Genomic DNA, 26848 nt, shown 5'->3' on the forward strand with positions numbered 1-26848 from the left:
CCCTTGATTGGCCCCACTCCTCCTTTTACCACCCTTTTACTCTTTATATACCTATAGCAGACTTTTGGATTCCCTTTTATGTTGGCTGTCAGTCTCTTCTCATCTTTGCTTCTCTTATTTCTTTTCTCACTTCCCCTCTGAACTTTCGATATTCAGCTGGTTCTCAATTGTATTATCCATCTGACATCTGTCATACACATCCTTTCTCTGCTTTATCTTACTATCTATCACTGTTGCCATCCAGGGAGCTCTGGATTTGTTTGTCCTACCTTTCCCATTCCTGGGAATGTACCTCGACTGTGTCCAAACTATCTCCTCTTTGAAGGCAGCCCATGATTCAGTTACAGTTTTGCCAGCCAATTATGATTCCAATTTACCTGGGCCAGATCCGTTCTCAGCCCGTTGAGGTTGGCCCTCCCCCAGTTAATTATTTCACTCTCGATTGGTCCTTTTTCTTTTCCATAGTTAACCTAAACCTTATGATACTATGATCACTGTCCCATAATTGTTCCCCTACATACACTTGATCCACTGGACCCACCTCATTTCCCAGAACCAGATTCATCAGTGGCTCCTTTTTTGTTGGGTCAGAAACATACTGATCTAGAAAATTGTCCTGAAAACACTTCATGAACTTTTCTCCTTTTCTGCACTTTATTAATATCCCAGTCTATATTCGGATAATTAAAATTCCCCATTACAACTACTGTATAGTTCTTGCACCTCTCTGTAATTTCTTTGCAAATTTGTTCCTCGATATCTTTCCCAATAGATGGTGCCCTATAGATTATACTCAGTGGTGTAATGGTACCTCTATTGCTTCTTAGCTCTAACCAAACAGATTCTGTCCTTGACCCCTCTATGACATCCTCTCCCTCTCCAGGACTGTAATATTCTCCTTCATCAATACTGCTACCCCCCCCCTTCCTTTCTTTCCTTCCCTATCTTTCCTGAACACCTTGTATCCACGAATTTTTATTACCCAGTGCTGCCCTTTTTTTGAGCCAGGTCTCCGTTACGGGTCACAACATCATATTCCCACATGGCTTCCTATGTCTGCAGCTCACCAACCTTACTTACCACACTTTGCACATGCACATAGATAGTAGACTTAATTTAGACATTATTTCATTCCCTTTTACCTCGCCTTATAGGGAAGACAGTGGTGTAGTGGTAATATCACTGGACACTATGCCCTGGGAACACAGGTTCAAATCTCACCACACTGCTGGTGGAATTTAAATTCAATTAATTAATAACAATCTGTCATTGAAAGCTTGTCTCAGTAATGGTCCCATGAAACTATCATCAATTGTTGTAAAAACCCATCTAGTTCACTGATGACCTTTATGGAAGGAAATCTGCCATTCTTACCTGATCTGGCCTACATGTGATTCCAGACCCACAGTAATACAGTTGACTCTTAACTGCCCTTTGAAATGGCCCAGCAAGCCACTCAGTTCAAGGGCAGTTAGGGATGGCAGTGTTAGTGACACCCATAACCCATGAAAGAATAAAAAAATTTACAATTTCCTACTCTAGTGTTGTCTCTCCAATTTCTTTGTGTACCTTGCTTTTTCCCTCGCTAATATTAACTCCTGGTTCCCTCACCCCTGCCAAGTTAGTTTAAACCAGGGTTGCCAACAAACAGCCCGCTGGCCAGAATCTGGCCCATCAAAGTTTTCAATCCGGTCTGCTATTCCTTCATAACTTGTGAACAGAAAGGAGTGAGATTGATTTTGTTCCATTTGTGTCCCCAGTTGTTAGCACTGAGTGGAGTGTTGGTGCAGTGTAGCCTGTACCTGAGCAGTCACTAGTTTTTGCTTCCTGCAGCGAGCGGCAGAAATGCAGGGGTGGGGTGGGGGGGGGGGAGGGGAGGTGGTGGGGGGGTGGTGTTTAGAATGACGCTCATGCGACTGACATGGAAGCTCACCAATCAAAAGCGCAAACAGTGTGCCTGCGCACTGATCTTCATCGAATAGGAGCGAGGGGAGGTGGGACTTGCCGGGAAGACTGGTGCTGTCAATCGGGGGTGCTGACCAGTGGGAGCAACGGGGGGTGGGGGGGGGGGGGCGCGGGTAGTGAGCATGCAGAGACAGTGGGGGGAGTGGGGGGGTGAGCACACAGAGACATGTGGGGGGGTGAGCACACAGACAGTGGGAGGGCGGTCAAGCATACAGAGACAATGGGGCGGGTGAGCATACAGGCATAGTGGGAGCGGGTGTGCACGCAGACACAGTTGGGCATTGAGCATGCAGAGACAGTGGAGGGGTGAGCACACAGAGACAGTGGAGGGGGGGGGGGTCGGTTGAGCATGCAGAGACAATGGGGTGGGTGAGCATACAGACAGTGGGAACGGGTGTGTACGCAGTCACAGTTGGAGCATTGAGCATGCAGGGACAGTGGGGGCAGGTGTGAGCATGCAGAGATGGGGAACATGAGCATGCACAGACAGTGAGGGGTGGGGGTTGAGCACGCAGAGACTGGGGTTGTGCTGGCGGAGGGATGCTTAGTTTAGTTTAGTTTAGTTTAGTTTAGAGATACAGCACTGAAACAGGCCCTTCGGCCCACCGAGTCTGTGCCGACCATCAACCACCCATTTACACTAATCCTACACTAATTCCATATTTCTACCACATCCCCACCTGTCCCTATATTTCCCTACCACCTACCTATACGATTTATAATGGCCAATTTATAATAATGCCAAGTTTTTGGCATGTGGGAGGAAACCGGAGCACCCGGAGGAAACCCACGCAGACACAGGGAGAACTTGCAAACTCCACACAGGCAGTACCCAGAATTGAACCCGGGTCGCTGGAGCTGTGAGACTGCGGTGCTAACCACTGTGCCACTGTGCCGCCCCCTGTGATGCACGATTCAGACTGTGGGGCTGCAGCAAGTGGCAATGTGTTTCCGCTCCTGGTGCATGGTGGGGGCAAGGAGGAATTGTTGGAAAATGAGTTATTTCTAATGCTTTTATGTTTCCGAAATTTCCTTACTGTCCCTCTATGTAGGATAAAAATTGTAATGTGGCCCCTCATGTGAAAAGGTTGGACACCCCTGGTTTGAGCCCTCCCCAATAGTACTAGCAAATCTCCAGCAAGGATATTGGTCCTGACTCTTTTAAGTGCAACCTGTCCGGCCTGTACAGGCCCTTCTCCCCCAGGACTGGTCACAACATCCCAGAAATCTAAAGTCCTCCCTCCTGCACCATCTCTCCAGCCCTGCATTCATCTGCTGTATCCTCCTATTTCTATGCTCACTCACACGTGGTACCGGGAGTAATCTGTAGATTACTACCTTTGAGGTCCTTCTTGCTAGTTCTGTAAATGACAATGCCTATCAGGCGGTTTGTCTGTTTTTTCTGTTGTGCTCTGTTCTGAAACCTTGAAGTTCTCCTTGTCTTGCCTGCAAGGACTTCCCAGTAGGTCAACACCTCCGGCAGAGGTCACTGGTGAAGTTACATCTGAGGTCTGATTGACAGTTTCACCGAAAGCACTCTGCATAGCTGCAGGGAGGGGCAAATTCATCACATACAGTACTTTCCCGAAATGTCGAGACACCTGGAATGAGAATTAAGCAGAAAAATGTTATTATTCTATTTGTCATCATGTAGAATTTTACAACTAAATATTTGTTTTCAATCAAAATCACGTAAAATGATCAGGGCCAATATTTGTGTCACCTCCGCTTGGTTTACAGGTCAGTGACAAGATGAAAACATCTTATCATGCCTCTCAGAAACATCCCAATGTGGGTCACATACAAGTGATTACTTTGAAATGTGGTGGCGGTTCTTATGCAGTTGAACATGACAATCATTCTATGTACATCAAGGTATCACAAACAGCATTGAGAAGAATAACCAGCTACTCTGCTTCTGATGATATTGTTTGAGGGAAGAATGTTGGGCAAGGAACCAGGTGTGCTATTCTTCAAATGTAATCTTTAGTCTACCTGAGCTACAAGAATAGTTGGTACAAGTAAATGTGTCCTCCCTTTTATGTCTTACCCAAAGAACCTCACACCCTGGAGTATCAGGCTGGCATATGTGGATGTGAGACTTAAAGCTTTATCCTTCTGACTCAAAGAAAGAAAGAACTTATGTTTATATAGCTCTTTCCAGGGCCTAAGAATGTCCTAAACTGCTTCATAACCAATTAAGTGCTTTTCTAGAGTGGTGACTATTGTAAGTATCAAGGCGCCTAGCATTATGTGCTCAAGTTAACTCTTAATACCAAGGATGTGATGTAATAACAGATTATTTAAAATTTCCCATGATGTTAAAGTATATTTGCTAGATTAACATCATGGGAAATTTTGCTAGATTAGTGTAGTGGAGAAAATCCATTTGTTATATCATAAAATGCTTATGTGACCTATGACCAGAGTCTATTGTCCATCTGAGTTGTCAATACAGATGGTGAAAGTGAGAGTTGATACAAGGTGTCAGTCTGGAATGTACCTGAGATCGGATTTTCAATGCTGGTCCCAGCTTCAGACCCATCGTGTCCAGAAGATGTCCTTCTGTGAGGAGAGGGAGAGTCTCCCCATCAATGGCATGATCTTTGAACTTCTAGGGATTTGGAAGATGAGAAATACAAATGTTAACTAAGTCTTTAAAGCAACAACGCATACAGATTCACCATAATTAGAAGCAAGAAAGTGCAGTGCGTGGGAAAAAAAAAAATACATGGTCGCCAAAACAACTGCTTTTGAGCAACTTGATTGGTTGGTTTTATTACAACCAGGTGAGAAAGGTGTCTCAGGTTCCCTTTCAGCCTTCACCTGGTCTTACTGTAACAGGGTTTAATTTTAAACACCCTCTTGGTGAATCCTTGTTCACCATTTTCCAATTACAAGGCAAAGAAACCAGCACAAACAAGTTTTCTTAGGTTTAAGGAAAAGAAGGTTGAAATTTATTAAACTTAAACTTAAACTCTAATTTGGTTGACCCTACGGTTACATGACATGCCCACGCTAGCATGCATACGCGATACACACGTGCAAATAGAGACAGAAAAGAACAGAAGAAATAAAGTGGAAAAAGTTTGAGGCAATATCTGAAGAATTTTTGTTATGGTTCTTCGAGCTCACTGTAGAGTCCTTGATTGTAGATAGATCTTGCTTTTCATTGGGCCCAGTATTCTTCTTAAAGCTTGTTCTCTGTAGGAGACCTTTCTGTCTAGGGGTTCATGTGTCTTCAGTGGATTCAGAGACTTGTAAGAAAGAGATGGGAGCGGACAGGAGAGATCTTCAGTCCAGGAGCAAACAGTTTTTCTGAGTTCAAACTCTCAGGAGCTAGTTCAAAAGACCCTGGAGCAGCCAGTTAGTCATGTGACCAGCTGGTCTAACCAGTCCTGGATTTTATCACCTTAGCAGTCTCTGGAATGCTGCTCTTACACAGAATACCTGGTGATCATGGTCTATCGTGGGTTGAATCTGTCAGGGAATGGTCCTTTGTCCTTCCAAGCACTGTCTGTTAATATGTAAATATCTTTTCTAGCCATGGTTGATCTGTTTAACAAGTCATTTTCTTGCTCCAGCAACAGTTTAAAATCAATGTTCATGACAAAATTAATGTGTCTCATTCTTGGCAGTGGGGGCCTCGCATGACAGTTTTTATGGCTTTCTCTCTTCTATTGGTAATTTTGGAAAAAGAAAATGGGTTGTTTATTTCCTGCATTTCCTCCTGGTTATCTGTGCCATTTGCTAAGCTAGTAAATGAAACACATCTAGTTAATTGTCAATTTTACCGAGAACAGACAGCGGATATTCAAGTCAATAGTGACATTTTGCTCTTTGCAAACATTAAAAGAATGAAAGACATTTATATAATGTCTTTCACTAACAGCACCGAGGGTGTACCTACCCCACATGGACTGCAATGGTTCAAGAAGGCAGTTCACCACCACCTTCTCAAGGGCAATTAGGGATGGGCAATAAATGCTGACCGTGCCAGCGACTCCCACATCCCAACAAATGAAAAAAAAACTACCTCAGCATGTCCCAAAGAGCTCTAAAACCTATGAAATAATTTAAAATTGTAATTACTGTTATAATGTAAGAAGCTCTGGGTTGCCACAGATTTGTGCTTTAAGACATTAAATTGTGGGCAAAAGGAAAACACTGCAGTTGCCAGATATCTGTAATCAAAACATAAAGTGCTAGAAATACTCAGCAGATCCAGCAGCATCTGTGGAGAGAGAAACCGAGTTAACGTTTCAGGTTGATGACTTTTCATCAGAACCAATGAAAGGACATCGACACCAAATGTTAACTCAGTTTCTCTCTCCACAGATGCTGCTGAAACTGAGGACAAGTTTGGCTATTCAGATGGCCTTAAAAGTTCCCATGCCAATATTTCAAGTGGAGCATGGGATATCTCCCATGTCCTGGTCAACATTTATCCCTCAAGTAACAACTGGTTAACTGGCCATATATCTCATTTGCTGTTTGTGAGACCTTGCTGCATATGATTGGTTGCTACATATGCCTCCATTGAAACACTCGATGAATGCAAATCATTGGCATAATACAGTGTACCAAGATCAGCCATCATAGAATTTAAAATGAAAACATTTACTTGAGCATAATCTGAACAGCCCGGCAAGAGGCTGACAAAATTGTAAACATCGTCCACTGTCCACTTCCAGATATCTTCATCAGTTATGTCCTCTTCAGGTAAGAAACGGGCATGGGATCCTGCTGAACAAAAGATGAAAAGTTGTTATTTTGTTCTTGTGGAAATTGGAGGGAGGGAAAGCAGAGAAAGGAGCCAGTCTCATTTATAAGCACTCACAATTTACATATGGAATGAAATTGTATGATGTGATACAAACAATGAGCAAGTTGATGTATCGTTTCAAATCGAGTTGCTATTTAACAATGGTAGATTGCCTGTTTACATTAAGTTAACATCATTGTTAAAATAGTTAATGAAGGTATTTATGTTTTCAATTACTGTTTAAAGTATATGAATGAGATGGCTTGGCCATGTGAGCCGCATGGAAGATGGCAGGATCCCCAAAGACACATTGTACAGCGAGCTCGCCACTGGTATCAGACCCACCGGCCGTCCACGTCTCCGCTTTAAAGACGTCTGCAAACGCGACATGAAATCCTGTGACATTGATCACAAGTCGTGGGAGTCAGTTGCCAGCGTTCGCCAGAGCTGGCGGGCAGCCATAAAGACAGGGCTAAAATGTGGCGAGTCGAAGAGACTTAGTAGTTGGCAGGAAAAAAGACAGAGGCGCAAGGGGAGAGCCAACTGTGCAACAGCCCCGACAAACAAATTTCTCTGCAGCACCTGTGGAAGAGCCTGTCACTCTAGAATTGGCCTTTATAGCCACTCCAGGCGCTGCTTCACAAACCACTGACCACCTCCAGGCGCTTACCTATTGTCTCTCAAGATAAGGAGGCCCAAAAGAATTACTGTTTAAAGTACACAAAGAAACAATTTACATTTATATCAATCCACATCATGTTCCATATTCTTGAGATGTCTTAAGAGTTAATTAATTTTTAATTGTTATGTAAGCAGATGCAGCCCAGTCAGATCCACAGTGCACACTACCACCAAATGTGAAAGGAGTGGGACTGAAGACAAGATAAATGCAATTAAAACAACTGAGAGACTTGCAATGTATTGGAAAATAATTCTCTACCTGATGCCATTAGTGTACTTCCAGGTACTTGAAATCCATAAGATAATGTTGGTAGAGGCAATGCTGTAGGGAACATGTACTTAGCATGAAAAGTGGCACAGCTATTGGACATATCCTGCTCAGTTCTGGCATAAGAAATATTACCGTTGGTTGCCTCAAAGCAATTCTCATGCTTTCTCAGTATTTGCTCACACTCTTTATGGCTATTACTTAATGCAAAAGGCAAAGGTAAGCTTGTGTCCATTTTGTTTTGGTTAGGTTTGGCCAATACACCTGACTTTGGTTCAAATTTGCTTCCAGCCTTCTTCTCCTCCTCTGCCGTCCTGGAGGTGCAAACTGTCTGCTTACCTTCTGAATGGCCTTTGGAACCAACCAAGTTACCTTCTGCACACCTTTGATTGGCTGCCCTTCTTGTGCCTCTCCGATTCCTATCTCTGTGCAATGTGCTAATTGGAGGGTATGGATTGGATGTCATCAACAGGCCATTATCCACACTAATGTCACCCAGTGCATTTTGATGGAGGAATGCTTCACTGGGATGCTGGCCTTTGAGTAGCTTGTATCTGTTGTGGAATGTAATAGCATCTGTTGCAATGCCAGGATAGAGGAAAGGCACTTCCATTCCTAATAGTCCTTTTCGATGAGCATTCTCCAACTCCTTTTGATGGAGTAGGGCAGTCACTTCCAGCCTAGGATTAAATTCAACTACTTTAGATTTGATAAAATTTCTTTCTCATAATCAAGATTACAAAGAAAGTACAAACTTTGACAAATTTAACTTTTGTCTTTCTCCATACGGGGACATCAACTCACGAACGACTCCAAGGGGTAGATTTTCAACTTGCCGCTTGGGCTTAATTCTGGTGTTGTGGAACAGGCACCCATTATAGGAGATCAATGAAAATGGCATCAGATGGTTTCGATAATAGGTGTCCAGCCCGCAGCATGGGTGTTTAGACCAGGAGCAGGGAGATAATATGCATCCAAATGTCAAATATTTGAGTGACAGCTCGGCATATTAATTTTAGAAGACCGTTCACAATGTTAATTAGTTGCTGACAGCTTGATATCTTAATTAGAATTATAATAGTATGCTGGTGTGTTTAAATGGGAAATCCAAAATGCTATACCAGGAGGGAAAGGACATGGGGATGAAATTGATCTTCAGCAGAGGACAATGGAAAAGAAAATCAAGTGCAATGTAAAGTGGGCTGCCGATTCGCTACCACCCATTATGAGGTCTCGTCAAAGACTAAATTCCACTCAATTGTTTCAAAAGAACAAAGAACAAAGAACAGTACAGCACAGGAACAGGCCATTCGGCCCTCCAAGCCTGCGCCGATCTTGATGCATGCCTAAACTAACACCTTCTGCACTTCCGTGGCCCATATCCCTCTATTCCCTTCCTATTCATATATTTGTCAAGATGTCTCTTAAACATTGCTATCGTATCTGCTTCCACCACCTCCCCTGGCAGCAAGTTCCAGGCACTCACCACCCTCTGTGTAAAGAACTTGCCTCGCACATCCCCTCTAAACTTTGCCCCTCGCATCTTAAACCTATGTCCCCTAGTAACTGACTCTTCCACCCTGGGAAAAAGCTTCTGACTATCCACTCTGTCCATGCCGCTCATAACTTTGTAAACCTCTATCATGTAGCCCTCCACCTCTGTCGTTCCAGTGAAAACAATCCGAGTTTATCCAACCTCTCCTCATAGCTAATGCCCTCCAGACCAGGCAACATCCTGGTAAACCTCCTCTGTACCCTCTCCAAAGCCTCCACGTCCTTCTGGTAGTGTGGCGACCAGAATTGCACGCAATATTCTAAGTGTGGCCTAACTAAGGTTCTGTACAACTGCAACATGACTTGCCAATTTTTATACTCTATGCCACGACCGTTGAAGGCAAGCATGCTGTATGCCTTCTGGACTATCTTATCCACCTGCGTTGCCACTTTCAGTGACCTGTGGACCTGTACGCCCAGATCTCTCTGCCTGTCAATACTCCTAAGGGTTCTGCCATTTACTGTATACCTCCCACCTGCATTAGACCTTCCAAAATGCATTACCTCACATTTGTCCGGATTAAACTCCATCTGCCATTTCTCCGCCCAAGCCTCCAACTGATCTATATCCTGCTGTATCCTCTGACAATCCTCATCATTATCCGCAACTCCACCAACCTTTGTGTTGTCCGCAAACTTACTAATCAGACCAGCTCCATTTTCCTCCAAATCATTTATATATACTACAAACAGCAAAGGTCCCAGCACTGATCCCTGTGGAACACCACTAGTCACATCCCTCCATTCAGAAAAACACCCATCCACTGATACCCTCTGTCTTCTATGACCGAGCCAGTTCTGTATCCAGTTCCGAAGAAGGGTCACTGACCCGAAACGTTAACTCTGCTTCTCTTTCCACAGATGCTGCCAGACCTGCTGAGTGAATCCAGCATTTCTTGTTTTTGTTTCTGTATCCATCTTGCCAGCTCCCCTCTGATCCCGTGTGACTTCACCTTTTGTACCAGTCTGCCATGTGGGACCTTGTCAAAGGCTTTACTAAAGTCCATATAGATAACATCCACTGCCCTTCCTTTATCAATCATCTTCGTCACTTCCTCAAAAAACTCAATCAAATTAGTGAGACACGACCTTCGCTTCACAAAACCATGCTGTCTCTCGCGAATAAGTTTGTTTGTTTCCAAATGGGAGTCAATCCCGTCCCGAATAATCCTCTCCAATAATTTCCCTACCACTGACGTAAGGCTCACCGGCCTATAATTTCCCGGATTATCTTTGCCACCCTTCTTAAACAAAGGCACAACATTGGCTATTCTCCAGTCCCCTGGGACCTCACCTGTAGCCAATGAGGATGCAAAGATTTTTGTTAAGGCCCCAGCAATTTCTGCCCTTGCCTCCCTCAGTATTCTAGGGTAGATCCCATCAGGCCCTGGGGACTTATCTACCTTAATGCTTTGCAAGACACCCAACACCTCCTCCTTTTTGATAATGAGATGACTGAGACTATCTGCACTCCCTTCCCTAGGCTCATCATCCACCAAGTCCTTCTGTTTGGTGAATACTGATGCAAAGTACTCATTTAGCACCTTGCCCATTTCCTCTGGCTCCACACATAGATTCCCTTCTCTGTCCTTGAGTGGGCCAACCCTTTCCCTGGTTACCCTCTTGCTCTTTATATATGTATAAAAAGCCTTGGGATTTTCCTTAATCCTGTTTTCCAATGACTTTTCATGACCCCTTATAGCACAGCTTCAAGCACAAAATTTCAATCTCACCATGTCATTGACCCCAACCCCATGCTGAGCCTTGTAGAATGTCATTTAAGTAATGTTAGCAATATTCATACCACACAAGTGCCAGGCAATGATTATCTCCAACAGGAGTCTAATCATCTCCGTTTGACAATCAATGGCATCACCATTGCTGAACCCTGCACTATCAACATCCTGGGGGTTACCATTGACCAGAAACTTAACTGGACCAGCCACTTAAATACTAAGACAGCAAGATCCGGTCAGGGGTTGTGTATTCTGCAGCTAGTAACTCACCTTCTGAGTCCCCAAAGCCTTTCCACCATCTACAAGGCACAAGTCAGAGGTGTAGTAGAATACTCTCCACTTGCCTGGATGAGTGCAGCTCCAATAACACTCAAGAAGCGCAATACCATCTAGGACAAAGCAACTAGCTTAATTGGCACCCCATCCACCACCTTAAACATTCACTCCTCCCACCATCCGTGTACCATGGCTGCAGTGTGTACCATCTGCAAGATGCACTGCAGCAACTCACCAAAGCTCCTTCAACAGCACCGTCCAAATCACGACCTCTACCACCTAGAAGGACAAGGGCAGCAGATGCATGGGAACACCATCACCTGCAAGTTCTCCTCCAAGTCACACACCATCCTGACTTGGAACTATATTGCTGTTCCTTCACTGGGTCAAAATCGTGGAACTTACTCCCTAACTGCACTATCGGGATTAAAATTGGTGAGAGGCCAGAATTGGAGGAGTGCAGAGATTGTGGAGGGTTGTAGGGCAGGGGGAGGATACAGAGATAGAAAGGGGTGAGGACACGGAGGGAACAAAAACAAGGATGAAAGTTTTAAAATTGCTTCAGCCAAAACATACATTGACGGCGGGGGTTCAAGAAGCCTTCTCAAGGGCAATTAGGGATGGGCAACAAATGCTGGCCTTGCCAGCAATGCCCACATCCCATGAATGAACAAAACAAGTATCATGTTTCTCGCTGGGACCTATATCACCTGAGGGCAATGCTTACAATGGAATTGCACAAGAAAAATATCTTAAAGAGATGTAGTCTTTTCTTTTGCTGAAGAGTAGCACAAATGCTTATAACAGCTATTCCTCAGTACCTGAAAAATAAATATTTGCTTTAATAAAGCACATTTGGTGCAATTAGATGTGTGGTTACTGTTAATAGGCAAGCAGAGGAGCCATTCTCTGCCAGCAAGTTTCCACAAAGAGCTATGAAATAAATCATCTGTTGGCTGTGGGATGCAAGTTGACCAGGACACTGGGAGAAAGCCTGGATCTTTCTCAAAAAATGCCATGCCATCTTTAAACTTCCACTGGAACCACTCTAGCAAGTAAACATGACCTCAAATAAATGTCTTATTCAATTGACAGCATTTCAAGCAATAGGGCACTGGAATACTGGCCTAAAATAATACAGTTAAATGAAGTTTGACATCCCTGTTCCTTCAAAACACCAAAACAACAACAACTTGCATTTATATTCACAGGAACTTTATCAAACAAAATTTGATGTTGAGACAAATAAGGAGATTGTAGGACAGATGGTCATATGGGTGGATTTTAAGGAGCCTCTCTATCCCTAAGTACAGAGAGGTAGCGAGATGGAGAGGCTTTGAAAGGAAATTCCCAGCTTACAGGCCTGAGCAGCCGAAGGCATGGTCACCAATTGTGGAGGGATTAAAATTGGCGAGAGGCCAGAATTGGAGGTGTGCAGAGACCGTGGAGAGTTGTAGGGCTGGTGGAGGTTACAGAGTTAGAAAAGGGTGAGGTCATGGAGGCAATGAAAACATGAAGAGTTTTAAATTTGCATCAGCCGAGAGCCGTGAAGGTGTCAATATTTACGGCAATGGCACTTTTCTTGAAGACATGACACAGTAAATGAATAGCTGCAGCATTCAAGGGATTAACCAGCTCTTGCATCCTGTGTATGTCGCAAGCCTTTGCTCACCTAGCCAGATTCTGCTTGTGAATCAGTTCTTGGCGTCTCAACACTGAGTCCATTGCTTCCGGCGGCAGAATGTTGTAACCTTTAAAGCAAATATGTACAAGTTCTGACAGGTTGGTTACTACACAAACCCTCACTGCTATATAAATAACTGGCAACTCTAATTTTAAGTCTGAAATTGATAGATTTTTGTTAACCAAAAGTTTTAAGGAACATGGGGCAAAGGTAGGTAAATGGAATTGGTCACAGATCAGCCATTATCTAAATGAATGGCAGAACAGGCTCAAAGTGCTAAAAGGCCTCCCCCTGTTCCGATGTTCTAGAGCTAGTAACGGATTCAATGACCTGTCCAATGACAGACTCAGCTAGACTCAAGAGAGTCTCTGATAGGCTGTTGTCGTCACATGGACAATAAAAAAATTAAAAATCCCATTCAGAAGGCAGCTCACCACCACCTTCTCAAGGGCAATTAGGGATGGGCAATAAATGCTGGCCTAGCCAGTGATGCCCACTTCCCATGAATGAATAAAAAAAAAATTAAATTCTTAACTAAAAGAAATCCAGCACAATCAATCATTTCATCTGCGAATCACTTTCATAGGAACAGGAGGACGCCATTCAGCCCCTCAAGCTTGTTCTTGCCATTCAATTAGAGCATGGCTGATCTGTATCTTAACTCCATCTACCCACCTTGGTTCCATATCCCTTAATAATTAGGGATGGACAATAAATGCTGGCCTAGTCAGTGACACCCACATCCCATGAATGAATAAAAAACCCTAACCTTACAAAAATCTAGCAATCTCACTATAAAATTTTCAATTGACCCCCAGTCTCAACAGCTCTTTGAGGAACAGAAGTCCAGTATTTCCACGACACCTTGTGTGAAAAAATGTGTCCTGACTTATCACCTTTTGATGCTTTCACCATATAATTGATTCTTGATAGTGAGTTACAGGTTGGAATATAACCAAGGAGTTCATATGTTTCATATACAGGATAATGGATACTCAGGTGTGGGCTATACACTGTAAACTCATAAGATATTCAGCAGATAGAATAACAGACACCCCAGTTGCAATCAAATGGTTGGGACCACGTCAAAGCTCCATTTCATTTGAACCCTGAGATGACAGAATTCCATGGAGTTAATGTCCAGTTTAAAAATCCAATTTCACAATATAGTAATACAACATATCGAAGCATGAAGGAGCGGAGTCAAGGAGATGGTGGGGTGTGTCCCCACTTAAATAACAAAACACTTGTCATTTTTATTTGCCAAATGTTTGATATCGATCAATATTTTCCTGCAGTCTCTTCATTCCAATGTTAATTCCTCCAATTCCCCTTTCTCGCAGGAGGTGGAAATCAAGCCAAACACTGAGCTATGGCCCACACAGCTGAGCTTTGAATGGATTTGTGTCTTTACCTGCCCCTGGGTAGGTACGGTTGGGTAATATGCTTGTCTGGACTGAAGTGCCAAGTTGGGAGCCCTGGTGCATTTTCCATGATTCAGGTGAACTAAGGATTTCAGAAGAAGGTAGGATGTTCCTGCAGGAAGAAGATGGTGAAAATACCAGTTAAACAAGCTGTAATCAGCTAGATTACTCTGTGGATAAGCGGTTGGCCATTTAGGACTGAGATGAGGAAACATTCCTTCACTCAGAGGATTGTGAATCTTCAGAATTCTCTATTCCAGAGGGCTGTGGAACCTAAATCAATGAATCAAGACTGAGATTACTAGATTTTTGGGCACGAGGGGAATCAGGAGATATCGGGATCAGGCAGGAAAGTGGGGCTGAGGCCAAAGATAAGCCATGATATTTTTGAATGACAGAGAAAGCTTGAGTGGCAGTATGACCTGTACCTTCTCCTATTCCTTATCTTCTGGAACAAATTCTATTAAAATCAGAAAAACATAGGTGGGAGGAACTGGAGGACCAATATTTCACCTTTCCACGTGTGGAATCGACAATCCTGTAAACTTCATCTGCTAATTGAGTTCTTGACCCTTTAAGCATCCAGTTGCCTCTATGTGCAGTGATAGGATTCCAAGGGGAATAATTTTAGCCAAACCAGCCCTACAGGAAACTGCCAGGATCTGATTTGGAATCCAGTGGAATTTAATCCTGAGAAGTGTGAGGTGATGCATTTTGGGAGGACTAACAAGGCAAGGGAATATAGAATGGATGGTAGGGCCCTAGGAAGTACAGAGGATCAGAGGGACCTTGGTGTACTTGTCCATAGATCACTGAAGGCAGCAGCACAGGTAGATAAGGTGGTTAGGAAGGCATATGGGATACTTGACTTTAGTAGCCGAGGCATAGAATATAAGATCAGGGAGGTTATGTTGGAGCTGTATAAAACGCTAGTTAGGCCACAGCTGGAGTACTGTGTACAGTTCTGGTCGCCACACTATAGGAAGGATGTGATTGCACTGGAGAGGATGCAGAGGAGATTCACCAGGATGCTGCCTGGGCTGGAGCATTTCAGCTATGAAGAGAGACTGGATAGGCTAGGGTTGTTTTCCTTAGAGCAGAGAAGGCTGAGGGAGGACCTGATTGAGGTATACAAAATTATGAGGGGCATAGCTAGGGTAGATAGGAAGAAACTTTTTCCCTTAGCGGAGGTGTCAATAACCAGGAGACATAGATTTAAGGTAAGGGGCAGGAGGTTTAGAGGGGATTTGAGGAAAAATCTTTTCACCCAGAGGGTGGTTGGAATCTGGAACACACTGCCTGAAGGGGTGGTAGAGGCAGGAACCCTCACAACATTTAAGAAGTATTTAGATGAGCACTTGAAATGCCATAGCATACAAGGCTACGGGCCAAGTGCTGGAAAATGGGATTAAAATAGATAGGCTTGATGGCCGGTGTGGACACGGTGGGCCGAAGGGCCTGTTTCTGTGCCGTATAACTCTGTGACTCTATGACTAAACCCCTTCTTAATTTTGAACACCTCTATTAAATCTTCCCTTAACCTTCACTGCTCTAAGGAGAACAGTCCAGCTTCTCTAGTCTCTCCACGCAACTGAAGTCCCTCATTCCTGGCAACAATTCTCGCAAATCTCCTCTGCACTTTCTCCAGGACCTTGATGTTCTTCCTAAAGTGTGGTGCCCATAATTGGACAGAATACTGCAGCTGAGGCCTAACCAGTGATTTATAAAGATTTAGCAAAACATCAACATAAGTTGTCGGTATAGAAATGGAGCATGGTTCTTGTACAATATGCATGTGACATTCATGTAGCTGTAGTTAAAAGCATGATGTGTATTGTGCCCTATTTCCCCTCACTTCATGTTAAGCTCTCACTAGGAACAGTGTGAAACATGAATATTTTGACCATTACCTGTCCAGAAACCATGGTTCAAAGTGGACAGCAAGGCCCTGCATCTGCGTCCTCTGTTGCCTGATCCCCGTTATCTGAGAGTGAGTATCCATTACCATCATCTGATTCCTCATTAACATTTCCTGTTGGTGTCGAAACTCTGAACAAAATAAGGAAGCTAGAAATTAATAACTGGAAACAACTCGCTATGATTGTTTTCCTGACTCTTAAAGGCAGAGCTCTCATCTTAAAGGGTTTAATAAACCTTTCTTGCTTGCTTTGTGCATACTTGCTGCAAAAGTGCCTGCCATAATCAGTGGGTAGCATTCTTGCCTTTGAGTCAGGAGGCTGTGTTGCAAGTCACACTCCAGAGACTTTGAGCACAAAATCCAGGCTGACACTCTCATTGGAGTACTGAGCGAGTGCTGCACTGCCAGTGGTATGGACTTATGGATGAACTTTTAAACTGATGCCCTGTCTGCCCTCTCAGGTGACTGTATGAGATCCAATAGCACTATTTCAAAGAGGAGAAGGTGAGTTCTCCCCAGTGTCATGGAGTGATATTTATCCCTCAGCTAACATCACTAAAACAGATCATCCGGTCATTATCTCTGTGGTTTGTGGGAGCTTGCTGTGTGAAAATTGTCTGTCTTGTTTCTGACATTACAACAGGGACTACAGTTCAAAGGGACTTCATTGGCTGTGAAGTGCTTTGGAACATTCTGAGAATATAAATGGTGCTATAGAAATACAAACCTTTCTTTCTTTAAGTTGCAGTTTGCATTGAAATACATCACTGCATCACAAGAAAGTTCCATGATGCATAGGACATGAATTTGGTGTTGGCTTTTCTACATTCCCAGGATAAATACTGCAGCCCCTTTACTCCTTCAATGTACAACACCTTTGTTCCCAGAGGTGAAAGGTTAATGTGCTAACCTATTGTGACACCCAGATCCAACACTGCTATTCAATAATAATGATATTGTACAAAAATATAAAGGAGCAGAGTTTCCTGGCTTTGCACCTGGAGCTACTGGATAGTCTGGGTACAGAGGATGCAGGAGAATTGGGCAAAGAGGAGTGCTTGCCAGTAAGAGAGCATGTCCAATTTTCCATACCCTTAACTTAATGGTTGGTATATCCAACAGGCAGTGTGCACTCCTCCACCTCCCATTTTCCTGCATTTTCTGTGCCCAGGCAATTCAATAGCAGATCAGGAATTTCTGGCACAATACACTTGTGTTATTAATGGTCTCTAAGCCAAGGATTAATAAGGAGAAAGTGAGCATTCTTTTATTATGTATTAATTGAGGATATGGATTCAATTCTGATGGAAGGAATTCCAAACCAGGAAGAAAAAAAATAGGAGGGGTAACTGAAAGCTTGGTTAAAGAGATGGACCTTAAGGAGTTTTTTAAAGGTGGCAAAATTTAAGGAGGTAACTCTGGAGAGTAGTGCAAAGATGGCTGAAGTTCTGTTGCCAATGATGGGTGACCTAAACTCTAGACTATCCAAGGAGATGGATTGTTTCTCTGTCTTGGCTATGCCTAAAGAACAATGTTCAGACCTACTGTGCTGCCCCTTTTCTTATGGGGAATTTGTCCCACATGTGCAGCTACCTACCTTGATGTCCACCTGCTCCAATGCCATTGGCCATCTGGTAGAGATGCTCATCCAACACCTCTTGTTCATTCAATGTTGGCATCTTTCTGAAATGCTTCCTTGGGGTCATGACCTGCTGGCTGGCACGTCCGTTCTTTCCCTTCAAAGCAAAGTTCAAAAACATTCTCACAACACATACTAATTCAAAATCTTTTATATAAAGAGAAACAAAGAAAGGGAGAACTTGCATTTATATAGCGACTCTTACAGGATGTCCCAAAGTGCTTTAAGCACTTTTGAAGTTGTAATATGGGAAACATGGCAGCAAGTTAGGGCGGCACAGTGGTGCAGTGGTTGGAACCACAGCCTCACAGCTCCAGCGACCCGGGTTCAATTCTGGGTACTGCCTGTATGGAGTTTGCAAGTTCTCCCTGTGTCTGTGTGGCTTTTCGCCGGGTGCTCCAGTTTCCTCCCACAGCCAAAGACTTGCAGGTTGATAGGTAAATTGGCTATTATAAATTGCCCCGAGTATAGCTGGGAATATGGGATTAGTGTAGGATTAGTATAAATGGGTGGTTGATGATTGGCACAGACTCGGTGGGCCGAAGGGCCTGTTTCAGTGCTGTATCTCTAAATAAAATTAAAAATAAAAGTTCACAAAGACAGAAATATGATTGTGACCAGATAATCTGTTTTTGAAGTAATGGTTAGGAACATAGGAACAGCAGTGGGCCATTTGGCCCTTTGAACCTGCTCCACCATTTAATAAAATCATGGCTAATCTGATTGAGGTCTCAACTCCACTTTCCTGTCTACCCAGCCCCTCCCCCCCATAACCTTTGACTCCCTTGTCTATCAAAAATCTATCTAACTCAGCCTTGAATAAATTCAATGACCCAGCCTCCACTGTTTTATGGGGAAGAGACTTCCACAGACTAACGACCCTCTGAGAGAAAAAAATTCTCCTCATCTCCATCTTAAAAGGGAAACCACTTATTTTTAAACTGTGTCCCTTAGTTTAGTCTCCCCCACAAGAGGAAACATTTTTTTTATTTGTTTTGGGGGACGTGGGCGTCACTGGCTAGGCCAGCATTTATTGCCCATCCCTAATTGTCCTTGAGAAGGTGGTGGTGAGCTGCCTTCTTGAACCGCTGCAGTCTTTGGGGTGTAGGTACATGCACAGTGCTGTTAGGAATGGAGTTCCAGGATCTCATTCCAGTGATAGTGAAGGAACGGCGATATAGTTCCAAGTCAGGATTGTGTGTGGCTTGGAGGGGAATTTGCAGGTGGTGGTGTTCCCATGCATCTGCTGCCCTTGTCCTTCTAGGTGGTAGAGGTCGTTGTTTTGGAAGATGCTGTCGACAGAGCCTTGGTGAGTTGCTACAGCACATCTTGTAGGTGGTACACATTGCTGCCACTGTGCGTCTGTAGTGGAGGGAGTGAATGTTAAAGGTTATGGTTGTGGGTGCCAATTAAGTGGGCTGCTTTGTCCTGAATAGTGTCGAGCTTCTTGAGTGTTGTTGGAGCTGCACCCATCCAGGCAAGTGGCGAGTATTCCATCACACTCCTGACTTGTGACTTGTGCCTTGTAGATGGTGGGTAGGCTTTGGGGAGACAGTTACTCGCCGCAGAATTCCCAGCTTCTGGCCCGATCTTCCTGGTGTCCACCCCATCAAGTCCCCTCAGAATCTTACATGTTTCAATAAGATCACCTCTCATTCTTTTAAACTCCAATGGGTAAACGCCCACCAGTTCAACCTTTCTTCATAAGATAAGTCCTTTATCTCAGGCGTGAACCTTCTCTGAACTGCCTCGAATACAATTATATCCTTTTTCAAATGAGGTGACCAGAACTGTGCACTGTACTCCAGATGGAAGAATAAATATTTTGGAATATTACAGGTGTAGGGATTACAGTGCAGAAGCCAAAAGAAAGGAAGACTTGCATATATACGACATCCTTCACAAGCTCAGGAAGTCTCAAAGTGCTTCACAACTAATTAAGTACTTTTGAAGCGTGGTCACTCTCACAATGTAGGAAATGCAGCAGCCAATTTGCAACACAGAAAGCACCCCCAAACAGATCATCTGTTTTAAGTGTTGGTTGAGGGATTAATATTGACAAGAATGCTGGGAAAACTTTCCTGCTCTTTGAATAGTGCCATGGGATATCTTGCATCCATCTGAGAGGGCAGACAGGGCCTCAGTTTAATGTCTCATTTGAAACACAGCACCTTCAAAAGTGCAGCACTCCCTCAGTACTCACTGGAGTGTCAGCTCAGATTATGGGTGGAGCTCAGGAATAGGAAAGGTGCAGTCACGATGTTGGGGGTTTACTACAGGCCTCCCAACAGCCAGCGGGAGGTAGAGGAGCAGATATATAGACAGATTTTGGAAAGATGTAAAGGTAACAGGGTTGTAGTGGTGGGTGATTTTAACTTCCCCGATATTGACTGGGACTCACTTAGTGCTAGGGACTTCGATGGGGCAGAATTTGTAAGGAGCATCCAGGAGGGCTCCTTGAAACAATACGTAGATAGTCCAACTAGGGATGGGGCCGTACTGGACCTGGTATTGGGGAATGAGCCCGGCCAGGTGGTCGAAGGTTCAGTAGGGGAGCATTTCGGGAACAGTGACCATAATTCCATAAGTTTTAAGGTACTTGTGAATAAGGATAAGAGTAGTCCTCGGGTGAAGGTGCTAAATTGGGGGAAGGCTAATTATAAAAATATTGGGCAGGAACTGAAGAATTTAGATTGGGGGCGGTTATTTGAGGGTAAATCAACATCTGACATGTGGGAGTCTTTCAAATTTCAGTTGATTAGAATCCAGGACCAGCATGTTCCTGTGAGGAAGAAGGATAAGTTTGGCAAGTTTCGGGAACCTTGGTTAACACGGGATATTGTGAGCCTAGTCAAAAAGAAAACGGAAGCATTCGTAAGGGCTGGAAGGCTAGGAACAGACGAATTCCTTGAGGAATATAAAGACAGTCGGAAGGAACTTAAGCAAGGAGTCAGGAGGGCTAAAAGGGGTTATGAGAAGTCATTGGCAAACAGGGTAAAGGAAAATCCCAAGGCTTTTTATACATATATAAAGAGCAAGAGGGTAACCAGGGAAAGGGTTGGCCCACTCAAGGACAGAGAAGGGAATCTATGTGTGGAGCCAGAGGAAATGGGCGAGGTACTAAATGAGTACTTTGCATCAGTATTCACCAAGGAGAAGGACTTGGTGGATGATGACCCTAGGGAAGAGAGTGCAGATAGTCTCAGTCATCTCATTATCAAAAAGGAGGAGGTGTTGGATGTCTTGCAAAGAATTAAGGTAGGTAAGTCCCCAGGGCCTGATGGGATCTACCCCAGAATACTGAGGGAGGCAAAGGAAGAAATTGCTGGGGCGTTGACAGAAATCTTTGCATCCTCATTGGCTACTGGTGAGGTCCCAGAGGACTGGAGAATAGCCAATGTTGTTCCTTTGTTTCAGAAGGGTAGCAAGGATAATCCAGGAAATTATAGGCTGGTGAGCCTTACGTCAGTGGTAGGGAAATTATTGGAGAGGATTATTCGGGACAGGATTTATTGCCATTTGGAAAAAAATGGACTTATTAGCAAGAGGCAGCATGGTTTTGTGAAGGGGAGGTCGTGTCTCACTAATTTGATTGAGTTTTTTGAGGAAGTGACGAAGATGATTGATGAAGGAAGGGCAGTGGATGTTATCTATATGGACTTCAGTAAAGCCTTTGACAAGGTCCCTCATGGCAGACTGGTACAAAAGGTGAAGTCACACGGGATCAGAGGTGAGCTGGCAAGATGGATACAGAACTGGCTCGGTCATCGAAGACAGAGGGTAGCAGTGGAAGGCTGCTTTTCTGAATGGAGGGATGTGACTAGTGGTGTTCTGCAGGGATCAGTGCTGGGACCTTTGCTGTTTGTAGTATATATAAATGATTTGGAGGAAAATATAGCTGGTCTGATTAGTAAGTTTGCGGACGACACAAAGGTTGGTGGAGTTGCGGACAGTGATGAGGATTGTCAGAGGATACAGCAGTATATAGATCGGTTGGAGACTTTGGCGGAGAAATGGCAGATGGAGTTTAATCCGGACAAATGTGAGGTAATGCATTTTGGAAGGTCTTATGCAGGTGGGAGGTATACAGTAAATGGCAGAACCCTCAGCAGTATTGACAGGCAGAGAGATCTGGGCGTATCTATTTTCACACTTTCCAAAATTGATAACACCTCCTGCTTGTGAACCTCAATCCCATCTAGCCTGGGATTCAAACTCCAGTCCTCAACACACTAAGTTATCCTGACACTCCAGTCTAGTATGGAGATGGTGACATCTTTTCTTCTTACGTAGTCCCTCGGGAATCAGGATGACTTTCTTCCACTCCAGGGTTGTGGATCCTTAGGTGACTGAATACTCCAATTCTGGATCGCACACTCTGCCGCAGATGGAGCACATGGTGTTTGGTGAGGCGAGTGAATGGGATGCTTGAATTTTCGAACGCTCCTTCTGCTGTTTGCACTTGGTCACTGCCTGGGCATGTTGACGCTGTTCGAACTGGCTGGCACCTTCGCGGATGTTTCTTCTCCATTTTGGGCGGTCTCGGGCAAGAGATTCCCACGAATCAGTGGAGATGTCACATCTTTTCAGAGAGGCTTTAAGCACATCCTTGTAGCGTTTCCTCTGCCCTCCTGTAGCTTCTTGCCGTGATATAGCTCAGAGTAGAAAGCTTCTTTTGGGAATCTTGTGTCAGGCATGTGGCCCACCCAGCGTAACTGACTAGCCATGACCAGTGTCTTGATACTGGGGATGTTGGCCTGAGAGAGGACACTGATATTGGAGCGCTTGTCCTGCTACTGAATTTGCAGAATCTTGCGGAGGCACCACTGGTGATATCTCTCCAGGGGTTTGAGATGACTGCTGTACAGTGTCCATGTTTCCAACGCATACAGGAGGGCAGGTAACACTGTGGCCCTGTAGACCATGAGTTTGGTGCCAGGTTTGAGGTCTTTGGCGTCAAACACTCTTTCCCTCAGACGACTAAATGCTGCACTAGCACACTGGAGGCGATGCTGAGTTTCATTGTCGATGTCTGCCCTTTCTGAGAGGAGGCTCCCAAGTATGAGAAGTGATGCACATTGTCCAGTGGTTCACCGTGGATCTTGATAGTCGGGGGGCAGTGTTGCGCTGCGCGAGCAGGCTGGTAGAGGACCTTAGTCTTACGGATGTTTCGCTTAAGGCCCATTATTTCATACACCTCCGTGATTGCATCAATGAGGGATTGAAGCTCGGCCTTTAAGTGTGCGCCTACACAAGCTTCGTCAGCATACTGCAGCTCAATGACAGAGGTTGGAGTGGATTTATTCTGGACTGGAGGCTATGTAGGTTAAATAGTTTCCTGCTCGTCCTGTAGAATAGATCTACTCTGGCAGGGAGCTTCAAGGAGATGAGGTGGAGTGTTGCGGCAAGGAAGATGGAAAAGAGCGTTGGTGCCTTGACACAGCCTTGCTCGACCCCAGTTTGCAATTGGACTAGGTCAATGACAGATCCATTGGCAAGGATTACAGCTTGCATGTCGTCGTGCAGCAGGAGGAGGATGGTGACGAATTTCTCTGGGCAGCCAAACTTGAGAAGCTCCACTCTTCAACACGCTGAGCTATGCTGACACTCCAGTCTCGTATGGAGGTGGTGACATTGTAGTACTATCACTACCATAGTAATTCAGTAGGCCCAGGCATTGGGCATATGGGTTCAAATCCCACCATGGTAGCTGGTAGAATTTAATTAATAAACAATTTGGAATGGCAAGCTAGTCACAGTAATAGTGCCATGAAACAAACATTGGTTGTTGTAAAAGCCCATCTGGTTCATCAATGCCCTTTAGGGAAGGAAATCTGCTGATCTGGCCTACATGTGACTCCAGACCCAGAGCAATGTGGCTGACTGTGAATTGCTAGCAAACTAATTATTTGTCACTGGCAATTTTGGATGGGCAACAAATGCTGGCCTTGCCAGAAATGCCCACATCCCATGAAAGAATAAAAAAAAGGAATAAGGGCTGAAATTCCAGCATTTCTACAGGATGTAGATTGAGTGGAGGGGGGGCAGGCTGAATTTGGAGTGGAACCAAGTTCCGCTGTGTTTCTGCCCTGGGTGACATTCAGCTCAAGTTCCATTGGAGTGGAGAATGGGTGAACGTTCCTCCTGCCTCCTCCAATGTATGGAGACTGTTTTCGGTTCTAGCTATCTTGTGCAAACACAACATATGCACACACTTACACCCATGCAGGTTCACGTATTGGCACCCATCACTTATATTCCAGTAAAACCATAGTGATGCATTTATGGGGAAGCTACATAAGTACGTGAGAGAGAAAGGAATATAAGGATTTTGGAAGATCTAATGCAGGTGGGAAGTATACAGTAAATGGCAGAACCCTTGGGAGTATTGACAGGCAGAGAGATCTGGGCGTACAGGTCCACAGATCACTGAAAGTGGCAACACAGGTGGATAAGGTAGTCAAAAAGGCATACGGCATGCTTGCCTTCATCGGTCGGGGCATAGAGTATAAAAATTGGCAAGTCATGCTGCAGCTGTACAGAACTTTAGTTAGGCCACACTTGGAATATTGTGTGCAATTCTGGTCGCCACACTACCAGAAGGACGTGGAGGCTTTGGAGAGGGTACAGAAGAGGTTTACCAGGATGTTGCCTGGTCTGGAGGGCATTAGCTATGAGGAGAGGTTGGATAGACTCGGATTGTTTTCACTGGAACGACGGAGGTGGAGGGGTGACATGATAGAGGTTTACAAAGTTATGAGCGGCGTGGACAGAGTGGATAGTCAGAAGCTTTTTCCCAGGGTGGAAGAGCCAGTTACTAGGGGACATAGTTTTAACGTGAGAGGGGCAAAGTTTAGAGGGGATGTGCGAGGCAAGTTCTTTACACAGAGGGTGGTGAGTGCCTGGAACTTGCTGCTGGGGAAGATGGTGGAAGCAGGTACGATAATGACGTTTAAGAGGCATCTTGACAGATACATGAATAGGATGGAAATAGAGGGATACGGACCCCGAAAGTGCAGAAGGTTTTAGTTTAGGCAGGCATCAAGATCGGCGCAGACTTGGAGGGCCGATTGGCCTGTTCCTGTGCTGTACTGTTCTTTGTTCTTGTTGTTGTTCTTTGATATGCTGATGAGGTGATATAAAGTCGGGGAGGAAGGAAGCTCATGTGGAGCATAAACAGTGGTGTGAAGCTGTTGGGCTGAATGACTTGATTCTTTACAGTAAAGTTTTATGTAATTCTATATCTTCTTTGGCCTCCTTGTCTCGAGAGACAATGGGTGAGTGCCTGGAGGTGGTCAGTGGTTTGTGCAGCAGCGCCTGCAGTGGCTATAAAGGCCAATTCTAGAGTGACAGACTCTTCCACAGGTGCTGCAGATAAAATTGGTTGTCGGGGCTGTTACACAGTTGGCTCTCTCCTTGCGCTTCTGTCTTTTTCTATATAGTAAGAGGTAATCACAGTTCATATCCTGCAGCGCAACTTTAATCTGTTAATTCCCCTTTTCCTCGCAAGATGAAAAATAATAACTGTCCTGTTCTAAGTGCATATTCTGATCTGGTTGCTCAGTTCTCCACGTACAGCAGCATAATGGGATGTGGAGACCATAATCCTCCATTTAATGGTGTTACCCTCAGCAAGCCCTGGTTGTAAGCAGCTCACATTGTTCTCCTAACCTCTAATCCAGCCCTCTCCTATTAGGACCCAGGTTCTCTGACAGAAATCACGGTGGGCTGCAAGCAGCAGGAGAGACAGTACTCTCACCTGCGAGGGCTTACGCTCGGATTTTAAGCAAGATTAGCATTTTATTATTGCATGATCGCTCAGTGAGAATTTAAACTTCTGGTATCACCTTTCCTTGTGGCAATTTGTGGGCATTGCCATTTTTGTTAAGATCTTGAGTAATTCTTTTAAAGCTGTAATTATTCTGCAATTTACAGCCTGCAAAAACACATGCAAGTGCAGATAGGGATAATTAGGAACATAGGAGCAGGAGTTGCCCATTCAATGCCTCGAGCCAGTTCCATCAGTGTTCTGTATAACTTTATGTGGAAGTGTAAAGAGGTGACAGTGTGATGAAATATAGGTATAATAGGCTTAATTAGGTAGAATTTAGATATAATTAATATATTATACCTTTTAGAATTATAGATTGAATAAATGGTCAGTTTTCAAGACTCACTGAAATTCCCTTTGAGGGCACAGTTAAAAATCCATGATCATCCCCGTTACAATGGACCTTTTAAGTTAAAAAAATCATTCCAAGGTCTCTGCTACATTGGAAACATACCAAGACAGGCTATAACTGGTCCGTACGGATAACTATAATCCTAATTAGTTGATAATGTTAATGATATAGACAGACTGACTTAAGGAGATGGTACCAGGTGCCATCAAAGATCCATTACAGATGATCAGTCACAAAATGGAATGTTACCTACAAAAACAGATTCCACATAAACTCAATTTAACCCAAAAAGGAAAAAAAACAGTTACTGCACAAATTTAATTAAAAATCTTTTAAGTATAAAATACATTTATAAAGTTAAGTCTTAGTGTTACTATAAAACACTACAAACATTTTGACCAGATAAAAGCTCACAACTTCATGAGAAGGGAATTCTCAGCAGATAATGAATTGGGAATAAGTAGCTAATGATATTACCATATATGGATAAAGAAAGCGGGAAAAACACGCACAGAAAGGTAACACCTACATTCCAAAAGATGAAGTTAAAATATTAGAAACAGTATAAACGAGAGAGTTTTGAATCGAAAAATCAGAGGTATTGAAATTCCTCATCAATGCTTCTCAACCTATGGTAAGTTGACTGCATGACAAGCGGATTCTGCTCTTAACCAAGAGTGTTTTTGTTTGTTAAGCGGGAGGCTTACTCGGGGAATTTAAGGTAACAGTTTACTTTGAATTTTGATGAATATTCT

General features: G+C 44.0%; 1 protein-coding gene across 1 annotated transcript in view; it reads right to left on the reverse strand.

Moving 5' to 3' along the window:
* The window catches only part of samd7 (sterile alpha motif domain containing 7), a 43858-nt gene extending 25878 nt beyond the window's left edge, over nt 1–17980 (reverse strand). The window contains exons 1-9 of the mRNA XM_068041701.1: nt 17869–17980; nt 16264–16402; nt 14344–14465; nt 12918–12996; nt 7671–8359; nt 6590–6711; nt 4469–4579; nt 3322–3566; nt 1612–1710 (exon numbers count right to left, since the gene is read on the reverse strand). Coding sequence (XP_067897802.1) covers nt 1612–1710; nt 3322–3566; nt 4469–4579; nt 6590–6711; nt 7671–8359; nt 12918–12996; nt 14344–14465; nt 16264–16402; nt 17869–17977 — 1715 coding nt within the window. The 5' untranslated portion in view covers nt 17978–17980. The remainder of the gene's footprint in view (nt 1–1611; nt 1711–3321; nt 3567–4468; nt 4580–6589; nt 6712–7670; nt 8360–12917; nt 12997–14343; nt 14466–16263; nt 16403–17868) is intronic.
* Nucleotides 17981–26848: the final 8868 nt, after the last annotated feature.

The sequence above is a fragment of the Heterodontus francisci genome, chromosome 11 (assembly GCF_036365525.1).
Source record: "Heterodontus francisci isolate sHetFra1 chromosome 11, sHetFra1.hap1, whole genome shotgun sequence".
NCBI classification, from domain to species: Eukaryota; Metazoa; Chordata; class Chondrichthyes; order Heterodontiformes; family Heterodontidae; genus Heterodontus; species Heterodontus francisci.